This window comes from Aythya marila (genome assembly GCF_965140915.1).
Source record: "Aythya marila genome assembly, chromosome: 2".
NCBI classification, from domain to species: Eukaryota; Metazoa; Chordata; class Aves; order Anseriformes; family Anatidae; genus Aythya; species Aythya marila.
In genome coordinates this window covers 156,018,019-156,039,680 of record NC_139043.1, presented here as the reverse complement: position 1 = coordinate 156,039,680, position 21,662 = coordinate 156,018,019, and the positions used below count along the sequence as shown (strand labels likewise).

Genomic DNA, 21,662 nt, shown 5'->3' with positions numbered 1-21,662 from the left:
GCCGGCACTTCCGGTCCGCCCCGTCACAACCACCAGGCGCCGGGCGGCCAGCCAATAGGAAGCGGCGGCGGAGCCACGGCTGCCCAATGAGAGAGGAGGGGGGGCGGGACCGCACCGCCTTTAGCCCCGCCCCCCCCTCAGGGTGCTGTGGTGCCATGGGCCCATGGCCCTGGGTCCCCTTGGGGCTGTGGTGTCACGGCCCTATAACACATAGTCCCACAGCCCTGTGTCCCCATGGCTTCATATCCCTGTGTCCCCAAAGCCCTGTGTCCCCATGGCCCCGTATCTCAGTGCCCCCATGGTCCTGTGTCCCCATAACCCCATGCCACATAGTCCCATAGCCCTGTGTCCCCATAGTCAGGTGTCCCCAGGGTCCTGTGTCCCCATAACCCTATACTGCATAGTCCCATAGCCCTGTGGCCCCATAGCTCTGTGTCCTGTGTCCCCATAGCCTGTCCCCTATGTCCCCATGGCCCCATATCCCCGTGTCCCCATGGCCATGTGTCCCCATAGCCCTGTGTCCCCAAAGCCCTGTGTCCCCCTGGCCCTGTATCCCAGTGTCCCCATGGTCCTGTGTCCCCATAACCCCATGTCACACGGTCCCATAGCCCTGTGTCCCCATGGCCCCATATCCCTGTGTCCCCATAGTCCGGTGTCCCCAGGGTCCTGTGTTCCCATAACTCTATCCCACATAACTCCCATAGCCCTGTGTCTCCATGGCCTGTCCACTGTGTCCCCATAACCCTATGTCACATGGTCCCATAGCCCTGTGTCCCCAAAGCTCTGTGTCCCCATGGTCCTATATCCCTGTGTCCCCATAGTCAGGTGTCCCCATGGTCCTGTGTCCCCATGGTCCTGTGTCCCCATAACCCTATGCCACATAGTCCCACAGCCCTCTATCCCTACAGCTCTTTCCCCTGTGTCCCCATGGCCCCATATCCCTGTGTCCCCATAGTCAGGTGTCCCCAGGGTCCTGTGTCCCCATAACCCTATGGCACGTAGTCCCATAGCCCTGTTTCCCCATGGGCTGTCCCTGTGTCCCTATGGCCCCAAGGAGACACCACTCCATTTAGGGACACCACCCCCTTTGGGGACACCATCCCCTTTGGGGACACCACCCCCTTTGGGGACACCCCAAACCCCATAACCCAGTGCTGGCAGAGCTGGGGGAACCGGACCACGACAGCGGGGTATAAATATTGGCTAAATAGATTTATTTTCATACAAAGAATACACAGATCCCCCACCCCCACCCCCATGGGGGCACCCCGACCCGGGGGGACACCCCGAGATGTCCCCAGTCCCTATCCTGGCCTCGCGGGGACCAGAGGTGAGATTTTTGGGGTCGTCCCTGTCCTGTGTGGGTTTTTTGGGGCCTCCGACGGATTCCCTCGTTGGCGTTTTTTTTAGGAAATGCCCCAAACTGTGGGACTTACCTTGAAGGAGCGGCAGGATCCGTCCCCCTCCCCAGGTGACCCCAGGGATGTCCCCATCCCCGGGTGACCCCAGGAACGTCCCCATCCCCAGGTGACCCCAAGGACGTCCCCAGCCACCCCAGGGCTGCCTCGGTGCCCGAATTTTACCTGCACCGGGCACCTCCTGTGCTGGGGACATCTCCAGATATTTTGGGGTCCCCCCCCCGCTGCCTTGTTCCCATTTCGGGGACATCTCTGGACATTTTGGGGTCCCCTCGTGCCTTAATACTGTGCTGACACAGAGCCCTCCCCCCCCTACAATCCCCCCGCCATATGTACAGGCTGGATAAAAGAAGAAAATACAGATATTTATAGTGGGGTGGGGGGGCCGAAACACGCCCCTCTGCCCCCAAAACGTCCCCCACGCGTCCTCATGCCGCTGTCCCCACTGTCCCCAGGAGGGAGGTGGCTGGTCCTGCCCCATCCCGGATCAAATAGGGACCGGGAGAGCTCCTCCGTGCCTCAGTTTCCCCATCGGTCGCAGTGATTCCCCCCCCCGAGGGAATGTCACCCCCCCCCAGGGGACATCGGGGACACGAGGTGACACCGAGGCGTCTGAGATTTACGTCCTCCGACGGGGAAACCTCACAGGCAGACCCACTCAAAACTCCCTTTTTCTCCCCAGATTTGTCACACCGCTGTCACCTCCGGGACCTTCGCCCCCCCCGGAGGCTTTGGGGGCTGTTATGGGGTGGAGGAGGCCCGGATCCGGCCCCCCTCCACCTCCTCCTGTCCCTCTGCAGCAGGAGAGGAGGTGGTGGGAGGCAGCGGGGAGGGGGTGGAAGGTCCACGAGGGGCTGGTGGCCTCGAGCCCGCCTGGCTCAGCTGCGTTTGGTGACCAGCTGCCGGTCCCTCTTCTTCTTCTCCATCAGCCTGGGGTGGAGCAAGGGGGTGGCGTTTAGGGACCCTATTCGAGTAGAAGGGTCCGGGGATGAGCTCGGGGGGGGCACTCACTTGCGGTTTCGGACTTCGGTGAGCTCCATCAGCCGCTCCTGGGCCGCCCGCAGCTCGTCGAGGCGCTGCTGGTAGCGGGAGTCGCAGTTGTTGGTGCGCTCGTAGCTGGAGACCTGGCTGGAGAGCTCGCTGGCGCGGTCCCGTAGCTGTTGGATGGACGAGTAGAGGTTCTCCTCGTCTTCCTCCTGCTCCGACACGAAGAGGGTGAGGTTTTGGGAGCGGGCCGGGACGCCCCAAGATGGCTGCGGGTCGGGGGAACGAGGATCAGGGGTTCCCGGGTTGGCCCCAACACCTGCCTTGGCGTTGATGATCTCGATGTGGATGAGGAGGGCGGCGAGCTCCAGGTCCTCGGTGTAGCTGTTCTTCAGCGGCACCGACCGGTAGCCTGGACACGACACCATGATAAAAGCTCACAGAATCAAACCCAGAATCATCTAGGTTGGAAGGGACCTCCAAAATCACCCAGTCCAACCCCTGACCTAGCACTAACAAGTCCTCGACCTCTATCCGGGTCCCAGCCCCTCGCCGTGGCCACGGTTGGGTCTCCAAGGGGCTGAGGGTGATGAAGATGATGGGCGTGGAGGGAGGGAGCGTACCTGTTTTGAGACCCTTGACGGGGAAGGTGGCTTGTGCCAAGAAGTTGGGGTCGCTGAACATGTCCTCCTCGTACACCACGAAGCGGAGGAAGGCAAACTCGGGGTTGTTGATGTCAAAGACAAACTGCTTGAAGAGCCACACGGGGTTGAAGCCGTTGTCGGCTAGGGGGTGAGGACAGAGCAGGGCTGGACACACGGACAGCACCACCACAGCACCATGGCTCCCCCGTTGGTGGGAGATGCTTTTCCCTTTTGCTCCTCGTGAAACCCGGCCCCAATGGGACCCTGAAGGGTGTCCCGATGTCCCCATGGAGCCTCACCTACGACGTCCGTCTTGTTCTTGCTGTTGTCGTACTCGGAGCCACACACCTCCACCTCCACAAAGGGGCACACGATGCTCCTCCCGTTCTTGGGCAGGTGCCGGGCGCCGAGGATCTGCAGGAGGAAGAGGAGGAGGAGGAGAAAGAGAGTGAGGGCTGGCCATATGATGACCTTGTGGTCAAGGAAGGGCTCTTCATGCTAGTGGGTTTCCAACTCCTGTGGGTTGGCTGGTTTGGGCTTGCCATAAGCTTCATGGCCATAATGAGCCACCCCACACCTTTTTTTATCACAGAATCACTGAATTGTAGGGGTTGGAAGGGACCTCAAGAGATCATTGAGTCCAATCCCCTATTTAGGACCTATTTATGGCCTTAGACTGGTTTTTGCCGTATCTGCAAAATGATTTGAAAAACTTTTGCTTTGTCCATGCCTGAGAGTCAGATGCCTATGAACCAACCCATCCCACAAAAGGACCCAAAAGGTTGGGTAAGGTGCTTCTGGGCTTGTTTTAGCTATTTTATCTCTATCTCAAATTCACTCAGGTTGTGCTCAGCTTTGTGTAATTGTGGGGTTCTCCTCCTGGAAAGATCACACCATGAAAGATCACGGGGTGCTGAACTCTACGAAGCAAACACGGGTCTGAAACATGTAAAAATTGACCCAAAACCCAGGAAGAACTGTGATGGTGACCACCTTGGGACGGGCTCGCCATCCTTGCCCACTTGCCTGCAGCTGCACTGTGATGGGCTCCACGATCTTCAGGCTGTTCTTGTCAAAGGGGTCGAACGTCTCGTCCCTCATGATGTCGGGTTGCAGGACGTAGCCGCTGCGGCCGCCGAGCATGAAGAGCGCCTGGTTCAGCTGCATCGGCTTGTCTGTGGGGGACAGAGCAGATCTGAGCCCCGGGGCTCAAGCAGAAGGTCCCTGAGCCCTGGCAAGCCCCCTGCTGAAAGCCCCCAACCCTGGCTAGAAGGATTTTGCACGAAACACCCACGGGATATCCCCATCAAGGTGGGGACAGAGGTTGGCGAGCTCATCCAAACCACCTCCAACCACGGGCCCGGTGGCTGAGCCACCAGAAATGTGAATTTTTTTGGGGTGTCCTGTGGTGATGAGGACGATTTACCGGGCGTCTGGAAGTTGAGGGCCACCAGCTGGCTGCCGCAGATCCACATGGGCAGCGGGTCGTAGTTGGAGGAGTCCAGGCGCTGCCCTTTGGGGTAGATGCGGCTGAGCTGGCGCCGGTTGTACTGCAGGAACTTCTTGCCCTTGCTGCGGTTGGCGTACTTCTCCGCCTTGGTCTCCGGGAAGGAGGACATGTCCCGGTAGCACGCCTTGTCCGTGCCGATCTCTGAAAGCACCAAGGTGGCCATCAGAAGAGGACGTGGGGTTCTCTGGGAGCCCCGTGACCGCTCAGTTCCCCTCTACCCGGCTCTTCCCCTCCTGATCCCACCAGCCCCCTTGGCCCGGCTCTTACTGTCCTCATCAAACGGCACTGGGCGGCAGTACACGACCAGCTCGGAGAGCTCCAGGGCAATCTTCTTCCTCCGCTCCATGATCTTCCCCTCTTGCATCTGCACGAGGGAAAACAGGATCTGAAACTCTTTCTCCTCAGGGGTACCGGGGACCGTCCACCAGGCAACGGGGATGTCCACCACCATCGTTCATCCATCATCTGCCCACCACGGGATAGGACATCCACCACCACCCAGCGTCTATCCCCTGGGGACAAGGATGTCCCTCCCCCACTGGCTGCACCCCAGGGCCCCTCACCCTGGCGTCGGCGTTCTGCGTGGCCTCTCGGATCTTGGCCACCCACTCGCTGAGCTCCTCCTGCGTGTCCGCGGCCACGTCCAGCGACTGGGCTGCGTGGGACATCTGCTGGGAATGGATGGTGAAGACAAATGGTTTGGAGCTCCTCCCGTCTTTGGAGATAACTATAAGGACATCAGAGGGGGGGCTTTACTTGAAGACATTCCCAACGGATGGCTCTGTGGAGCAAACGAAACCTCAGCGGTCCTGCTCCTGGGCCCCCACCAGCCCTCCCCGAGCACCCGCCGGGATCCTCCTCCTTTTGAGGGTCCTCCCCAAAATTGCAAATCGATGAGAAGCACAAGGTGGGCAAGGCAAACCCAAACACCCATCAAACTGTGGTCAGTCCCTGAAAATGTGCTGGAAGTGAAAGCAGCAACCCAAAATGGTCTCTTTTTCCCCTTTTTGTGGTTTCAGCTTTTCACTCCAAAATGCATTTTCCTTTGAGCCAGGGGTAAATATCCCCCCCTCATACCATCAAGCCCTCTGAATCCTTCCAAAATCAGCCAAATCCCTCTGAAATCAGCTCAAAATTGCCCCCAGCACATCGTGCCAAGCATGAGGCCTTTCCTTCTCTGTGGCTGGATATTTTTGCCAGCCGTGCCTCACGCCAGAGCTGCCAGTGCCCATCAGCACGTGGTTCACCACCAGCCACCCCCATGTGTGTGATGAGTTTGGAGAGCCTCAGCGCATGGTGCTGAGCTCCAGCTTGGGGCATGCACCACCCCAGAATGTCCCCCCAGGCTTATTGGGGACGTGGTGGGGACACTCACCCACGTGGCAGGATGGCACGTCGATGAAGCCCTTCAGGAAGTTCCCCAGGGGGCTGTTTTCGGATGACTGCAAGAGAAGAAAGAAGAGGGAGAGGTAGGTGGTGGCCAAGCCTCCATCCAGCCCTCCAAATTGGCCAAGTCTGAGCAAAAGTCAAAAAAAACACAGCATGGCTTGAGCCTGGAGCACCCCACAGCCTCCGGAGAAGGGTCTGGGCTGGACTGGTGTTGGAAGCATCTCAGGTGGCTTTGGTCCCAGGTGCATTGGAGAAGGGAGGTGACACGGGGACATCGTACTCACAGCTTCATCCTGCTCCTGTGCCTGCGTGCTGACGATCTCCTCCACGTAGTTGGCCGGGAACCACAGCTGCTTCTTGCCCCCGTAGTCCCCCCGCCACCTGCAAGGGGTGAGAGGATCAAGGCAAGCGGACAAATTCTGGGGGGACAGGGGGTGTTAACGCCGCATGCGATGTCGGGGAGCAGTCGGAGAAGGAAGGAAGGGGGAGAGGGACAGAAAAGAAGGTTGTTAAAACCCACCGCAGGAAGACCCGCAGGAAAACCCACCGCCCCTGCCCGCCGTGATGCTGCCCAGGGCACTGGACCACCCTTACCAGCCCCCGTCCTGCTTGTCGACGTTGTGGATGATGGCCTGCTTGCAGAACGACAGCTCGTCCTCCCGCTGGGCTTTGTAGTCGTAAAGAGCCTTCACCGTGCACTAGGCCACCAGGGAGAGGGACACACGTGTCACCACCCAGCCTGGGATGCCCAGTTTGGGGATGCCGATGGGCAGCGCTGCTCACTCAGCCCCCACAATGATGCACGGGGGTTGTCGTGACCCAGGGTTGGCACTCCTGGGTGCCCAACCCCCCATTGTCCCCTAAAAGCCCATCCCAAAAGTGAGATATGTTAGAGAGGACAAGAAGTGCCCGTGGATCCATGCAACCACCACGTTTCTCTTCTGGGTTCCCATTTTTTTTTTTCCTGTTTCACTCAAGGGGATTATCCCCTGATATTCCCACACCCCCCTGGAAGAAACCCCTTTGGGTTAAGTCTTCCTATGTCTGATCTTAGCCTGAGGGCTGTTTTGCTGCAAAAGGACTTTGAAAGCACAGTAGTGCTGGACCATGGGATTGTAGGGTCACAGGGAAGGGACCTCAGGGCTCCTTCAGGGTCAGCTCTGAGAACAGCCTGGTTCTGAAAACCTCCAAGGATGGAGAGTGCACCAGCTGGGAAATGACCCTAAAGCTGCTCTTTTTGGGTTCTCCCCAGTGTAAGGGGACCCATCAAGGCATCCTTGCTGTTGGGGCTTGCTCAGGTTCGTGGTGGGAGATGTGGTAGAGGAACCCTCCAGGAGCCCCAGCACCAGAATCGCTATGTCCCACCACCCTGCACCTCCTGGGGACACCAGCTCAGCCTCTTACCCTGGCCATTGGCATCTTGTTGGCCTCCACATAGAAGTGGGGTGTCCGCACCTCGTACAGAGCTCCATAGTCCAGCTCCTGCAAGGAGAGACATCAAGGCAGGTTACCTGGCTGTGGGGACACTGAGGGAACACTCATGAAGTTGGGCCACCATGGGTGGCCGAGAGGAGGCTGACAAGGACCCAATGAACCTTTAAAACTCATCGAAGGGGACTTATGTTTGGCACAGATGCCTGGCCATAGCCAGGGACAATGACAGTAGATTACAACTTGGCTGGTTTGGGTTGGCCTTTGGGCAAATCTTTGTTGTCCCAAAGATTTGGGACAGCTGGAGACCTTCCCACCTTGATGGAGATGGGGATGGATAGCATGGCACAGAGCCCCCGTCCCCGTTGTCCCCACCACTGGGAGCACTCACGGTGGTGCCCATCTTCTCCAGGGTCTCCTCGTTGATGGGGTAGCGCAGCTTCATCTTACGGTAGAGCGGGTGCTTCTCGTAGTAGCTGACGAGGTCCACGAGGCTCTCGAACTCAGCCGAGCTGCCCAGCATGAAGAGCCGGCCCTCCTGCTGGATGCGGCAGTGCTTGATCTTCCCCTCCGCCCTGGGGCCAAGAAAGCCAAGGGGGAACTGTGAGGGGTGGCCGGACCCCACCTCAAAAAAGGGGGGACGGGCAGGAGGTAAATGGGTGTGGGGTGCTGCTGGTGTGAGAGCCCCGAGGATGTGGCTTCACCGTCACCACAGCCAGGGTGTCCCACCCATGGGAGCAGCACGTAGACGTGGTGTCCCCAAAGAAGCTGGGAGTGATGGAGGTTGGAGGCACCTCAGGGCCATCAGGTCAACCCCTGCCACAGCAGGGTGCCCAGCCCCGAGGCCTGGTGGGTTCGGGGAGCCCCCAAAGAGGAGCCCCCAGCTCCTGGTCCCGGTGCCACGGCTCCAGCACCCTCTTGGCCCAGCAGTGCTGTCTGGGGGCCAGGGGGAGCCTCCTGGGCTCCAGGCTGGTCCTGGGCCCCCCCTGAGCAGAGCCCGGCCCCAGCCCCTCGCACCCTACAGGGCCACAGGGATGTGGGGGAGCTCCCCTGAGCCTCCTCCTCTCCAGGCCGAGCAGCCCCAGCTCTCGCAGCCTCTCCTCAGGGCCCTGGGCTAGGTCCCACCAGTACTGGGGGCCCAGTGCTCCCCAGTGCCGGGATGGCCGCACTCACCGAAAGGAGATGGCGTAGGAGTTGGGCTCGCTGCGCTTGCGCACCAGGAAGGCTCCGTCCCGCGGGACTCGCATCAGCATGTGCTCAGCCTGCAGGCGCGTCAGGCTGGCGTGGTACCACCTGGGCAGGCACAAGAAGGAGGCAGAGGGCTGGCAATGGCATCCCCGCGTCCCAGGGAGCACCCCAAATGTGACACCAGCTGTATCGGAGCCAGCACGGGGAGGGATGAAGATGGTGGACCCAAGGCAGGACAAGTGGTGGAAGAGGATGGTGGACCCAAGGGTGGGACAAGTGGTGGAAGAAGATGGTGGACCCAAGGGTGGGACACATAGTGGAAGAAGATGGTGGACCCAAGGGACCAAGGGGCCAGGTTTCACCCTCACTCTTTGCTCTCGTGGGCGTTGGGCTGGGGCACGGGGTCAGTGAGGCGCATCTCGAACTCGTTGCAGCGGAGCGGCACCTCGCGGTAGTGGCAGATGAGGCTGTAGAGGCTGTCAAAGACCAGGTTGTCCGTCAGGTAGAACTTGGTGGCACCAGCCTCCTGCCGCGAGTGGATCCGGCAGTGCTGCACGCGGTTCGACCTCCTGCCACGGGGAGACAAGATGGGAGCAAGTCAATTCATATCCATGACCATGACACGTTGTGCTTGGGGATAATCAGGTTCAGGGCACCACAGTGCTCAAAAAGGTGGCTTTTCCCTCAAAACTTCATTTCTGCCTCCAAACCGGGGCCTGCAGGAGGCAGCCACCAGATGCCTGGTGGCTTGGGGAAGCTGTGATCCTGCCTTCCACCCCACGGGGACAAGACCAGGCCTCCTACCAGAAGGAGAGGGTGTAGTCGCCCACGAAGGTCTCGCTTTCGCGCACCAGGAAGGTGCCGTCCTTGCCACCCGTCTCGGTGCAGTACTCGTGCAGCAGTTTCTCGGCGATCTGCCTCCCATCGCGGCCACCTCCCAGCTTCCCGTGGAACCACTTCTCCGTGAAGTGCAGCTCGTTGTTGTTAAACTCCTGCAAGTCCACCAGGAAACCAGAGACACCCCAAGGTCAGTGTCCTCCTGAGAAGCTGCCATCGACGAGGGTATCGCCGCCCTCTCCCCGTTCTTGTGGAAATCCTGCCCCCCACGCACCTCCTTCTGCTCCACCTCCTCCTCATCCTCATTGAACTGGTAGCGGGACGTCTCCTCTGAGTAGTAGATCTTGTTGCTCGTCAGGACAAAATAATGTGGGCTCCAGGTCTGGGAGGGAGGAAGAGCATCACCAAGACAGGATGGTGGCGTGGAGGCACAGGGATTTGAGACGCCCGTTTCTGCCTTGCATCCCTCCATGTGGTGTTGCACCAGTACCCCATGCCCACCCCAAAGCTTGGTGCTCTGCCCTGCTAGGGCATCCCCATCTTACAGGTCCTGCTCTGCCCCTGGCCGTCAATGGCAGAGACACTTACGTGGTCAATGGGGTCTTCGAGGTAGAGGATGCCGTTCTTGATGGAGTTGCTGATGTCGTTCTCTGAGTAACTGGCAGTGGAGACCTCCTCATACAGGTTCCCTTCGACCAGTTTTTTGTGCTGGGGACAGGCCAGGAATGGGAGCTCAGCAGGGGGCATGGTGTCCCCATCATGCTGAGATCCCAGCCCTAAGTATCCACAGGTCCACCATCACCACCACCTCCCATTCCCCGCAGATCTCCTCTTGCAGACAACCCTCACATCCCACTGCCTGTGCATGGAGAGAGCTTGCTTCTAAGCCCCAAGATTTAGGGTTGTCCCCCAGCCCAATACAGTCTTTGACCCTCCTGCAGACAAGGGCTTTGGGATGGTGCCTGGCTCCACACCTTGATTAGGATCTTCTTCTTGAGCTGGGTGGGTGAAGGCAGCTCGTCGGCGTTGATGTCAACCGGCTTGGTGAGCAGCATGTCCCCGAAGACCTTCTTGAAGTGCGAAGCCATGTTCCTCTGCTGGACAATGCTGCAGTGATCTTCGATGGAGAGGATGATGGGGAACCTGGAGGAAGCAGGTGGGAAAGGTGGCTTGGGATGAAGACGAAGGAGAGGGGGAATTTGAGCAGCCAAAAACTGGTCTGTCTCGGGGGAGCCAGGGCTTACTCGGATGTGACAAAGGCGTGCTCCTTGATGGTGTGCAGCACATCCAGGAACTTGATCTTGGAGGTGAGCGTGTGGCCGTGGTAGATGATGGGGAGATCATCCGGGCCATCCCAGCAGTCCACTGAAGGGGGAGACACCTTGGTTAACGCATGCTGGCCACTAACTGTGCACCAGAACGATGTTTTTGGGACCCCGAAAGAAATTGGAAGGCTCCCCTCTTCCCTTTGCCATGGGATGGGTGAGCGGGATGGTCCATCTGATGCAATTTTGGGTGCTGGGGGGGACTCACACTCAATGCAGCGGCAGCCCATGCGCAGGCAGCGGGCGTACGCCTCCAGGGAGGACTCGCTGGAGAACTGGTCCCCCGTCAGGTACCTGCGGAGGAGCGAGAGGGATGCTCAGCAGCTGGGGCTGCCCTGGCCAAGAAGAGATGCTCGTGGGGGTCCCCGAAGTGAGCCCACCCCATTCTTACGTGTTGTGGGAGGAGGAGATCCAGTACTGGGACAGAGGGTGATTCATCTCCTCGGGCACCACGCGCTCGTACTTGGGGTCCATCACCATGTTCTCCTTGGAGAAGAGGTAGGTGAGGAACTGGAGGGGGGGAAGCAGAGAGGTCAGGGCTCGCTGGGGATGAGGAGGTCTCCCCGGGCAGGTGCCACACGGGGCCACCCACCTCATCCAGCTGGAAGGAGGGGTCTGCTGCATCGTTGGAGCCATCCTTGAGGTAGGAGCACATGTAGTCCCTCACCATGCCCACGTCGCTGGCCCAGGGCTCCTGGGGGTGCAAACACGGCTGGCGTTACGGGGGGAGCCACGGCGGTGCAGCAGCTGGGCTGGGGCATCCCATGGAGATCCTCGAGACTGGGACCGAAAGGGATCCCCGGGGGGGTCTCAAAGGGCAACCAACCTTCTGGTCGTGCAGCAGGAACTTCTGGAAGTCGTAGAGGGAGACCTGGCAGAGCTCGGGGCGGTCCACGTTCCTGGGGCACAGAGGGGCCGTCAGGGGAACTGGGTGCAGAAGTCGGGGCAGATGCCACTGCTGCCCACCTGCGGTTCAGCCCCTGATGTCCTCAGCTCCTGCCCTGCTCCTGCCCGCAGCAGAAGCTGGGAAAGGGATTTGGGAAAGAGTAGCCCAGGGGAAGCCTGAGCTGCTGGGTGCTGGCCGTGCAAACACTCCCAGTGGCACCCCATGAGCCAGGAGAGCTGGGCACGAGGATGCCCAAGGATGTGGGGAAGCAGGCGGCAAACTACATCACTGCATCCCCTGGCCCTGCAGTCCCTCACCGCCCTCAGAGCAAAGAATTTGGGGTAAGAGTCCCTGCTCTCGTTTCTGCTCCCATCTCCATTTGCACTCACGTTTCCACTCCCATCCTTTCTCTCACCCTTTCTCCCATCCCTGCCCCTCAGACCACGTTTGTCTTCCCCGCTCCCTGCACCCCGGGCACTGGGCGATGCTCCAGGGATGCGTGCATCCACCGGGACCTCCTCTATCCCGGGGTTTGCCCCCTTGACAGCTCCCACCCTTGGTGGTGGGGCTGGATGGGAGCCGTGGGGCTCCCGGGACTCACCTCAGGGGGAAGGAGAGCTCCAGCTGCTCGATGACCTGCAAGGCAAAAGGGAACGGGGCTGAGACGGCCGGGGACGTGCTGCGGGGTAGGGATGCTCAGGGGGACGGATCGCGGCTCTTACCGACTTCTGCGCGTCGAACATCAGGTTTTTGTAGAACTGGATGAAGTGGGAGAAGGTCATCTCGTTCCTGGCTTCCACCTCCTGTGGGGCAGGGTGTGAGAGAGGGGGGTTGGTGTAGGGGCATCCAGTGACAGCGGGGCCGGCTCCAGCCCTGTTGCGGGGACTCGAAGCCCCGCTCCCCACAAAATGTGGGTCTTACCACGAGCTTGTCCCGCAGGAACCTCATGTTAGGCACGCGGTAGTTCACCTGGGGCAGCATGGCCTTCAGGTCCTTCACCGTGATGCTGCGGGAGGGTGAACTGGTGTCAGGGCACCGGCCGGAGCCACTGGGACCCCAAGGGACACCCACAGAGGAAGGAGCCCCCAAACTGACCCCAAATCCCAGCACCAGCCCTGGCTCTGGCTTGGGGTTCCCGCTCTGCCAGGCTCTGGATCCCTACAAGTGCACAGCGCTCTCTAATTTTTTTTAGAAGAAGCCTTTTTACCCTTTTTCTTTATAATTTAGAAGGGTCTGGTGTGAGCGTGAGAGCCCTGAGCAGAAGATTGGGGACGGGGACACTGCTGCTGGGCATCTGTCACATCTGGATACCGTAATTATCCCTATCCCCATCTCCATAATTAAGTCCACATTCCCTTGCTTTGTGGTTTTTGTTTGTTTATTTGTTTTTTTTTTACTATATCAACAGGATTTTTATGGGCTGCATTAATGGCCCATCCCCTCCTGGTGCTGCAGCGGGCACGAGGACATTTGGGTCCCTGCTGTCCCTACAGCAGCAAGGAAGGGACCCGCACTCCAGACTGTTTTTAGGTGCCTTTGGGCACCCCAAATAAACCAACACTGCCTCACCCCACATCCCCTGCTCCCAGCCTCCAGATTTGGGGCACAGCTGGGAGGATTCGGCCCCATCCAAGACCAACAAAGCCTTGCAAGGCGAGGCCAGGGTATTGCGGCATTTTGGCATTTCCCAAACTTTTGCCCTTTGGTAAAACATCCCTGTGAGAAGAAGGACGGGGACGTTTTGGCCATTGCATGCTGAGCCCATCGGCTGTTTCCCCACATGGTGCTCACCTGCCTTCCCGCGACCGGTCCATCCCATCAAACTGTTTCCTCAGCCACCTGGGAGGAAGGGAAGGACAAACAGACAGCGCTCAGCCTGGGGGACCATACCCGGGGGGGTTCATCCTTCATCCTTCCAGACCCCCAAGAAATGGGACCGACCGTCCCTCCTCACCTCTCGATCTGCAGCGGGGTCTGGGCTTTCTGGGTGTCCGCCACCAGCCAGTTGAGGCCTGTTATCCACAGGTTGATGTCCTCCTCGCAGAAAGCTGGAGGAGGAAGAGGAGAGGGTGGTGAAGCCGGGATGGGGGAGACGGCACCCCCAGGATGGCCACAAGGGTGAGAGGGGACCACGCACCGGCCACGCTGAGCGTCCGCAGCCTGAAATCCATCCCGTAGAGGATGATGAAGCACATGGTGAAGTCGAGCTTGCGGGCGTCCTCGGGGTAGCGCTCAAAGTCCCGCGAGTTCTTCCCCAGGCGGATCTCCTTGATCTCCCGAATGTCGACTGCGGGGACAGAGTTGGACACGGGACTGTCCCCTGCCGCCCTGCCACCGCGGAGCCACGCGCGGGGCTCGGGGAGGCTGTGGGAGGTGGGACTGCGTAGAAACCACGTGTCCTTTGGGGAACCTTGTCCCCACGAGAGGACGTCCCCATGGCACTTTGGGTGCTGTGGCCGTGTGTCCCCCAAGGGAGATGTCCCCGCAGCCCTGCAGTGACGTGTCCACTAGTGTGATGGCACCACGGGTGCCATGTCTCCTCCCAGCTCAGCCTTTCCCATCCTGGCCCTACAATCCCTCCAGCCGCCTTCCCCTCTTCGAGACAAACCCCAAGCTCTGGGACGGGCCGAGCTCATCTTTTAATAGAAGATTTCTGCCCAAAGGTGGCAATTTGCAGCCCGGACCGCAGGGCGTTTCTTTCCTGCCGCGTTGCTCTCTCATTATCTCGCTATATAAAGCCAGGAGGGTTGGGTTTCCGGACCGTGGTCTTCCTCACCACCACATTGCCAAAAGGGGGATTTCCATCCCCCCTGCTTGCGCACAGCGGACACGTCCAGTGGTGGGAGCAGAATAATAAAATTCGGGGATCGAGCGGGATAATGATATTCGGGGATCGATTCTGACACTCGAACCCGTCCCTCTTCCCACGGGCATTGCTCCCGGGCAGAGCTCGGCTCCGGAAAGGGCTTTGTGTGGCTGAGGGTGGCCGGACACCACGCAGGGTCATTGTCCTGCAGGAAATGGGTCATTTCCCGGAGAATTTCCAGCCCGGCTCCGGCTGCTTCCTACGTGGCGGTGGGGCTGGAGTGCAGGGTGCCGGAGCCGAGGGGAAAAAGCTGGAGGAGGTGTGGAAGGATAAGGGATGGGGGAGAAACGGGGCCGATTCAGTGAAAGGCAGAGGGAAAAGAGGTGCGGGGTCGTTTTTCTTGGCGGAAAAGGCTCCGGAAAACACTGGTGGCTTTATCCAGCCTTCCCTGGGAGGAACGCGAGCCAACTTTCGCGGGCCAGGGCAGGCTGTGAGTGCTCGGCGGCAAAGCGATGCTCATGGGGTCTGTACCCAGGCGTGTGATTTTGGGAAAAGGAAACTGGGTGCCACCCTCAGTGCACAGATCCATGGCTTGTGGCTCAAAGCTAACTTACGGTGGTGTCCTGAGCTCAACCGGGTGGATATTCAGGGCCAGACACCCTTTTGTAGGATAGGAACCGGGTGTGTGTCCCCAGACGTGCCCGTGGCAGCGGGGTGAGATGCTGGGGGCTCTGCCGACGGGTGCTAAAGCAGCCAGGACCCGGTGTTGGCCCCAGCCTCCCGGCGAGGGAGCAGTGTGCAGCACAATGCAACGCGCTGGCGGCTTCCTGGAAACCACATCTGCAGCGGATTTGCAGGGATCATGGCAGAAGTATGTCTCCAAACTCCTCCCTGCATTGTCTCCGGGGTCCCGGTGATTAAAACATGCTGGAAGCCAGTTCCAGCTGCGAAAATCCCTCCTCTCTTCTCATGCAAAGCGAGCAGCACGTTGCAAAGGCTTTACATCTCGGGGAGGTTGTGGCTCCCGGGTGCTGTAGGGCCAGGGTTTGCCCAGCAGCTTTTAGCCAGGCTGAGAGCCTGGGATTTTCCCGAATGCAGGAGAGGAAAGCAAACTGAGGTGGCTGGAGGGATGCCGCTGGCCTGGGACATGCCACGGGGTGGCCGAGTTGTGTCCCCTCGGGGTCGCCTTGGTCCTTCCTGTGGGAGCCCCTGTGTGAAGGACCGGGCGGTCACGTCCCCGAGGGCTCCCTGTGAGGCTGAGGAGCTGATTTAAAACCTGAAATAAAAGATTTCCTCCCAGGCCAGAGGTGTGAAACCAAACCTGGGTTTTCTCCTCCCCAAAACCATCCTATTTCTAATCATCTGGCATCAGCAAGGACGAAGGGGTGAGTCCTAGTTAGCCGTCACCAAGTTGCAAACCACCCCTCCAAAATGTTTTTGGGGTTGCCAGGGACTGGAAACAACCTGGGAAGAGATGAATTTTGGAGGCAAAGCCGGACACCACGCTCCCCTGTAGCTCTTAACCTTGAAGCTGCAGAGCATCTCCTTGCCGCGCCGGGGGGACCCCATCCGCGTGGCCACGCGTCTTAACAGCAGCTTAACGAAGCGTGTAATTAGCCTGCAGGGCGCGGGGCATCTCCAGCAGAACCAGGATCCCCGTCCTGCCTCCTAACAGAGACATCAGCTCTGTCGGTTTTCTCGCTAATCCCTTCTCAAGCCGGGTGAGAAGAGAGGATTTGAAATGGCCCGGGCAGGCGTGAGGTTCGGGAGCGAAGCTGAAGGTCCCAGAGCCTCCGAAAAATCCCAAATGGGGCTGGAGAGGGTTGGTGAAGGTGCTCCAGCCCCATGCCAGGACTGGGATTGCTCCCAGCCCCGCTGGGGAAGCAGGTGGTGGGGTTGGATGGAAGGATTATAACATTTTTAGGGGTTTTCCTCTTTTTTTCTTTTCCCTCTTGGATGACCTCAGAGGACGCTCACGCATTCCCAGAGGGAGGTTTTGTGTTGTTGTGTGGGAGAGGCCGGGCACTGATTGGGGAAACTGAGGCAGGAGATCTATGGCAAGGGGAAAGCGGCGCCGAGTTCCCGACCTGGCTGTGTGCGGTGCTCCCGAATAAAAACAAGGAGCCGGAAAGGCGCTATTTCCGCGAGCAGGGAACGAGCTCTTCCCTACAAAGGCCATGGGGGAAAAAACCTGCAGGGGACATCAGCTGGCCACGAGGGACCAGCCGGTCCCCTCCTGTGCCCCTTTGTGCTTGGTGGCACCCCACAAGCTGGCGCTCAGCCCCCAAATCCCCTCTCCCCAAAGGGTGATTCGATGAGTCCTTGCTGCTTCCAGTCCCCACCAGCTTGGGCACCATCCAAATTTTGCATTTCAGCCCCGTTTACGTCGCATGGGGCCACCACCGTGACCACCCCACCCGGCCTGCCTTCCCCAGGAGCCCGGGAACCCCATGGGCAGCGAGGTCTGGTGCCAGTTTGGGGGTTACAAACACCCCCAGGAGGTGAGGCAGCAGATGGTCCCTTTATCCCCTTTCTAAGGTATCAAATCCCAGGACGGACACGGCAGCAGTTCAAGCCCCATGGCAATTTAGGGCCGAGAGGAGCTGGGATGGAGGAGGCGAGTGCATTTGCACCTCTGGGCATCCCATCATGGCCAGGCATCCCACCGTGGTAGAACATCCTACCTTGGCAGAACATCCCACTGTAGTAGGATATCCCATCATGGTAGGACATCCCAGTATGGCCAGGCACCCCAAAACCAGGAATCCCACCACATTTTGGCATCCCACCGGGGTAGAACATCCCACTGGGGTAGAACATCCCACAAATGGTAGAACATCCCATCCTGATAGAACATCTCACCATAGTAAGAGATCCCAGTATGGCCAGGTGCCCCAAATCCTGGTATCCCACTACATCTGGGCATCCCAACGGGGTAGAACATCCCATTGGGGTAGAACATCCCACTGGGGTAGAACATCCTATCCTTATAGAACATCTCACCATAGTAAGAGATCCCAGTATGGCCAGGTGCCCCAAATCCTGGTATCCCACTACATCTGGGAATCCCACTGTAGTAGGACATCCCACCATGGTAGGACATCCCAATATTTCCAGGCACCCCAAAACCAGGAATCCCACCACATTTGGGCATCCCACCGGGGTAGAACACCCCACCATGGCCATGCACCCCACGGCAGCAGATCACCCCATCGGGGCAGGACATCCCACGGGGACCACGCACCCCGCCAACCCGTCCCCAACCACCGCCACCGATACTCACTGTCCCCTTCCACCTTCTCAGGCGTCCGGCTCCAGATGATCTGCCGGGTTTCCAGCTTGACCTGGAAGGTCCTTCGCTCCGGCCTCTGCGACTTCTTCTGGTAGAACAAGGTGAGGACGGTGCCCATCTCCAGGCAGCGGAGGATCCTGCCCATGTCCCCCGCCTCCATCCTGCCGTCCTCCAAAAAGCCATTGACGCTGTTGAGCCTGGAGACGGACATCTTCACTGCGTGGCCATCGCCCGCCGGAGCCGCGGAGTTGTCTCATGCATGAAAGGGAAAAAACGAAGCCTCCCCGGGGATTTGCTCCGAGCACGGGTTTCCTCTGCTGCCGATTCCCCCGGCGTCGGGGTGGGAGGCTCGGGTTGGAGGCGCCGCGACCTTCTCGCCGTGCGGCCCCGGCTCCGGCGTTGGCATCCAGCGGTGGCGAGGAGAGACGGGGGACGGCTTCAGAGCCGGAGGGCTACAAACCATCCGGCCACCTCAAGGCCTCGGGGACGGACACCTCGGCGGGGCCAAAAAAAAAAAGGAGAGGGTGGCAAAAAAAAAAAAAAAAAAAGGCCGCGGGAGCGAGCGCCCCGAAAAAGCAAAATCACCCCAAAAGCAAGCGGAGAGGAGCCGGAGGATCCCCGGCCTCCGTGCAAAGAGGGGAGAGGGGTGAGGAGGGGAGGCGAGGGGTTCGGGGTGCCCGGCTTAGGGTGTGGGGTCTTCGGGGACCCCCCAGGGTGGGATGCGGGTGGTGGGTTTGTTTTTTTTTTTTTTGGGATGGGGTGAGGGGATAGGAAAAGGGGGGGGGAGGTTCGCTCTCGCCGGTCGCCCGCTGCCCCTCTCCGCTCCTTAATTTCGGGCTGATGAAATGGACGCCCAGAGGAAACTGCAATCACACATGGCCGGAAAGAGATCAGAAAGGAATTTAAAAAAAAAAAAAAAAAAATGCAGGATCTTGGAGAAAGGAAAATCGCAGCGACGGAAGAGGCGGCTGAGGGTGACATCTAGAGGAAGGCGAACCGGGGAAGGGCTCCTGAAGGGGGGTGTCCCCAGGCCCTACAGACAACTGGGGGGCACCCCAGGGATGGGGCACCTTGGGGACGGGGTGGGTGCTGGCTTCGCCCAAGGGGGACGCGGCAGCGGGGTCGGGGGCTGCAGAGGGTGGGGGCTCCGTGAGCAAGGGGGGGTGGTGGATTTTTTGGCACGGCGCGGGCGCGTGAATGCAGGTGGTCCCCGTGCTCCTGCTTGTAGGAATTATTGCCCCGAGTAGGGCGAATGGGCAAAAAAAATCAGGGCTGGGGGGGGATCTGGGTGGAAAATTGGTGAAAAAAGGGAGGAAATGTAGAGAAAATGGTTGTGTTGGGTTGAGCTCCGGGTGCCTGCAGCGCTGAGCCAGGACCGAAGCCCACGAGCCACTGCTGTGATGAGTTTTGTCCCGCCTGAAATTGGGGTGGGGGTGGTGGAGGGGACAAAAACGGGGACGGGGAGCAAGGGGAAGGTGGGACAGGGGGACAGGGCGCAGCCTCACAGCCCCTCTTTCACCCCCGTGCTCGGTGCTGGGTGGGCAAAGAGTCGGTGGTGCGATGGGGCTGCAGCCCTGCTCATTTTGGGGGAATAAGGGGCATTTCGGGGGGAAAACGACTAATAAAAGGGGGAAACAGGTGATTTGGGGGGGACACAGGACCTGCTGTGAATATGGACTTATTTCAAGCCTCACTGACGTCCCCCAAAATCCTGCATGGTCCTTAAAAACAGGAGCAATTCATATTTCAAATACAGGAGCAATTCATATTTCAATCTGGACAACATCAAACCCTTACCCCCATCCCGGGGGTTGCCAAGATCCCCCCAGATTTGCAGCTTTACCTTCTGCTGCCAGGAGGATTTCTCTCCTCCACGGAGAAAAATCCTCGCCTGCATTTTAGCTCTCCCCTTCCTTGAAAACTCACCTGTTTTTTCCCTCTCCCCAGCCACGTTTGATTTATTTTTTGGCCCAGAGGAGCCCAGCCCCACGCGGTGAAGGCCACCGATGGCCCCTCTGGTGGTGGTGGTGGACAGGCATGTATGGACCCAGTGGAAACCAGTATGGGTTGAAGGGGTCCCCAGTGCCATGGCATGGGGTGTGCTGGCTTCCCTTGATGCTCACATGCAAATACCGAAGGGAGAGCTTCAAATTAAAGCCATTCACCCTTCCAAAACCATAATCTTGAGGACAAAACCATAACGTTAAGCCCTCCCAGCTTGGGAGCGTGCCGCCACCGATCCACGGCGATTTTGGCAGGACTTTAGCAGGGACTGGATGCACCAGGAGCAGCTTTGTGCATCACCGCGGTGATGGGGACAGGCAGAAATCTCCACCTGGGCTCTGGCCTCCCACACGTCCCCTTCCTTGAGGAATCAGGGGACCCCTGGGGTAAAAACGAGATCCTGAAGTTGCTTTTTTCTTCCTTTATTCATGAATCAACTTCTGTTTTTTTTTTTTTTTTTTTTCCCCCCTTCTCTGGAGCAGAATCAGCTTTTGTTTCAAGCGACGAGCTGCAGAGATGCCGGCTTCTGGTGTTTACGTTTTCCATTTCCAGGCAAATCCCATTTCGGAGCCCCCTGAACGTGGGTCTGGGAACTGAACATCGCGACCGCGGCGAGCCGAGGATCAGAATAGCAGATTGTTTTGACACAGGGGACTTTGCAGCAGGGCTTGGGCTTCTGATGTCCATCCAAAGCACGCGGGCGGAGAAGGAATGCTCTGTTTTCAGTCTGCAATGGAGTCACTGTTTTAATTTTAGCTTCCCCGGAGCAAAGCTGTAAGCAAGCCGTTACCAAAGCAAAGCACCCTACGGAGGCTGGAAGAGGCTGAGGGATCGCAGCCTCCCCATCCTCCCATGTGTGGGACTCCAGGGAGGGAAGGGACCCCCAAAGGTGAAGGCAAGCACCCCAAAATCTGCGTGTCCCTTCTTAAAAACCCCAACACGACTCATCCCTGCAGCTCAGACGGGGGAATGGTGTAGTGGTGCTGGTGCCCATGCCAGGACAGCAGAGCCACAAAGGCACCAAAGGGTCTTGCAAGAGCAAATCTCCACCAAAAGGGGCCAACAACCCCCCAGCAAAGCACAGGGGAGCTCCAGAGGGTGCAATTTATGCGTGTGGTGGAAAAAAAAAAGAACAATTCCAGGAGTGAATTCTCCTTCCAGCAAGTTTAGCTTCTTCTGCAGCTTTCTGGGTTGGAGAATCACTGCTAGACGTGAGCCTCAGCCGCTCACCCATGTCCCTTCCTGGAGGTAAAGCTGCCTGCGGAGTCCCAAACCCCTGGGGGGGAGATGAGACAGGTCAAAACAAACCTCCCAAACATCCCGAAATGTCCTCAAGTTGCTTTCCAAGTAGGTTTGCACAGCGGGAGTGTTGCAACTGCTCGTGCAGCCGGAGTGTTGCGAGAGCGCTGGCCCAAAAAACGCTGTCGGTGGTGGGGACAGTGAGGGTGGGGAGGCTCCGAGGTGGCAGCAGAGGGGACCCAGGGGACAAGGGGACGTCCTGCGGGGACGTCTCTGGCCTCACAGGGCAGGAGAGCCAGCGGCAGTAGCTGGGGATGTTCAGTCCCTGCCGTCCCCATGCAAGTTCAAAGCATAATTCAGCAGGTGAAAGTGGAGAGAAAACGTTAAATATCCCGGAAAATCATTCTAGGAACAGCAGCGAAGAAGTGCACGGATTATTCATCCGATTTCTGCCCTTCCCCAATTCGTGGGGGTTTATGTTTGCCATTTCCAGGCAATTCTCCCATTCATTGGGGTCTGCGTGCAGCTCACACGCCGGCGGCGAGACTGCAGGCGAGAAAGAGGGCAAAAAAAAAAAGGGACATCGTAGCAAAAAACTGTTGCCCACTGGATAAATGCAGGTGGCTTTTCCTTTAGGACCACGCAGCAGTTTCTTCTCCTCTTACTGACATTTTCCTCTCTGGTTTCCATCGAACCCAGGAGACGCGTC

The 21,662-nt window shown here is 58.8% G+C and overlaps 1 protein-coding gene across 3 annotated transcripts; it reads right to left on the bottom strand.

The window, feature by feature from the left end:
• Positions 1-1,191: 1,191 nt before the first annotated feature.
• On the bottom strand, positions 1,192-18,449 carry LOC309874503 (1-phosphatidylinositol 4,5-bisphosphate phosphodiesterase gamma-1-like). Of its 3 annotated transcripts, XM_082752726.1 has the most exons (32): positions 17,702-18,440; positions 13,750-13,899; positions 13,567-13,660; positions 13,404-13,451; positions 12,534-12,618; positions 12,335-12,415; positions 12,214-12,248; positions 11,553-11,625; positions 11,319-11,420; positions 11,118-11,236; positions 10,935-11,020; positions 10,646-10,766; positions 10,376-10,544; positions 9,990-10,109; positions 9,676-9,783; positions 9,369-9,556; positions 8,933-9,133; positions 8,550-8,669; positions 7,768-7,951; positions 7,350-7,427; positions 6,540-6,643; positions 6,230-6,326; positions 5,932-5,998; positions 5,120-5,283; positions 4,824-4,920; positions 4,473-4,697; positions 4,073-4,221; positions 3,346-3,460; positions 3,026-3,187; positions 2,726-2,814; positions 2,430-2,614; positions 1,192-2,348 (listed from the first exon to the last, which is right to left on the bottom strand). In XM_082752726.1, the coding sequence occupies exons 1-32, from the start codon at positions 17,919-17,921 to the stop codon at positions 2,297-2,299; spliced, it is 3,888 nt and encodes a 1,295-aa protein (XP_082608852.1). In that variant the 5' UTR covers positions 17,922-18,440; the 3' UTR covers positions 1,192-2,296. The 3 variants fall into 3 exon arrangements, with proteins under 3 accessions (XP_082608852.1, XP_082608853.1, XP_082608854.1); XM_082752727.1 differs by lacking the exons at positions 1,192-2,348; positions 2,430-2,614; positions 2,726-2,814; positions 3,026-3,187; positions 3,346-3,460 and adding an exon at positions 5,313-5,337 and having other exon boundaries at positions 4,079-4,221; positions 5,120-5,227; positions 17,702-18,449; XM_082752728.1 differs by lacking the exons at positions 1,192-2,348; positions 2,430-2,614; positions 2,726-2,814; positions 3,026-3,187; positions 3,346-3,460 and adding an exon at positions 5,313-5,337 and having other exon boundaries at positions 4,079-4,221; positions 5,120-5,224; positions 17,702-18,449.
• Between the last annotated feature and the right edge of the window lie 3,213 nt (positions 18,450-21,662).

Coding starts and splice junctions, on each gene's coding strand:
- LOC309874503 (XM_082752726.1), bottom strand. CDS start 17,921: ATGTCCGTCTCCAGGCTCAACAGCGTCAATGGCTTTTTGGAGGACGGC. Junction 9,134..9,368: donor GACTACACCCTCTCCTTCTG/GTAGGAGGCCTG, acceptor TCCCCGTGGCAG/GAGGTCGAACCGCGTGCAGC. Junction 5,999..6,229: donor CACAGGAGCAGGATGAAGCT/GTGAGTACGATG, acceptor CTTCTCTTGCAG/TCATCCGAAAACAGCCCCCT.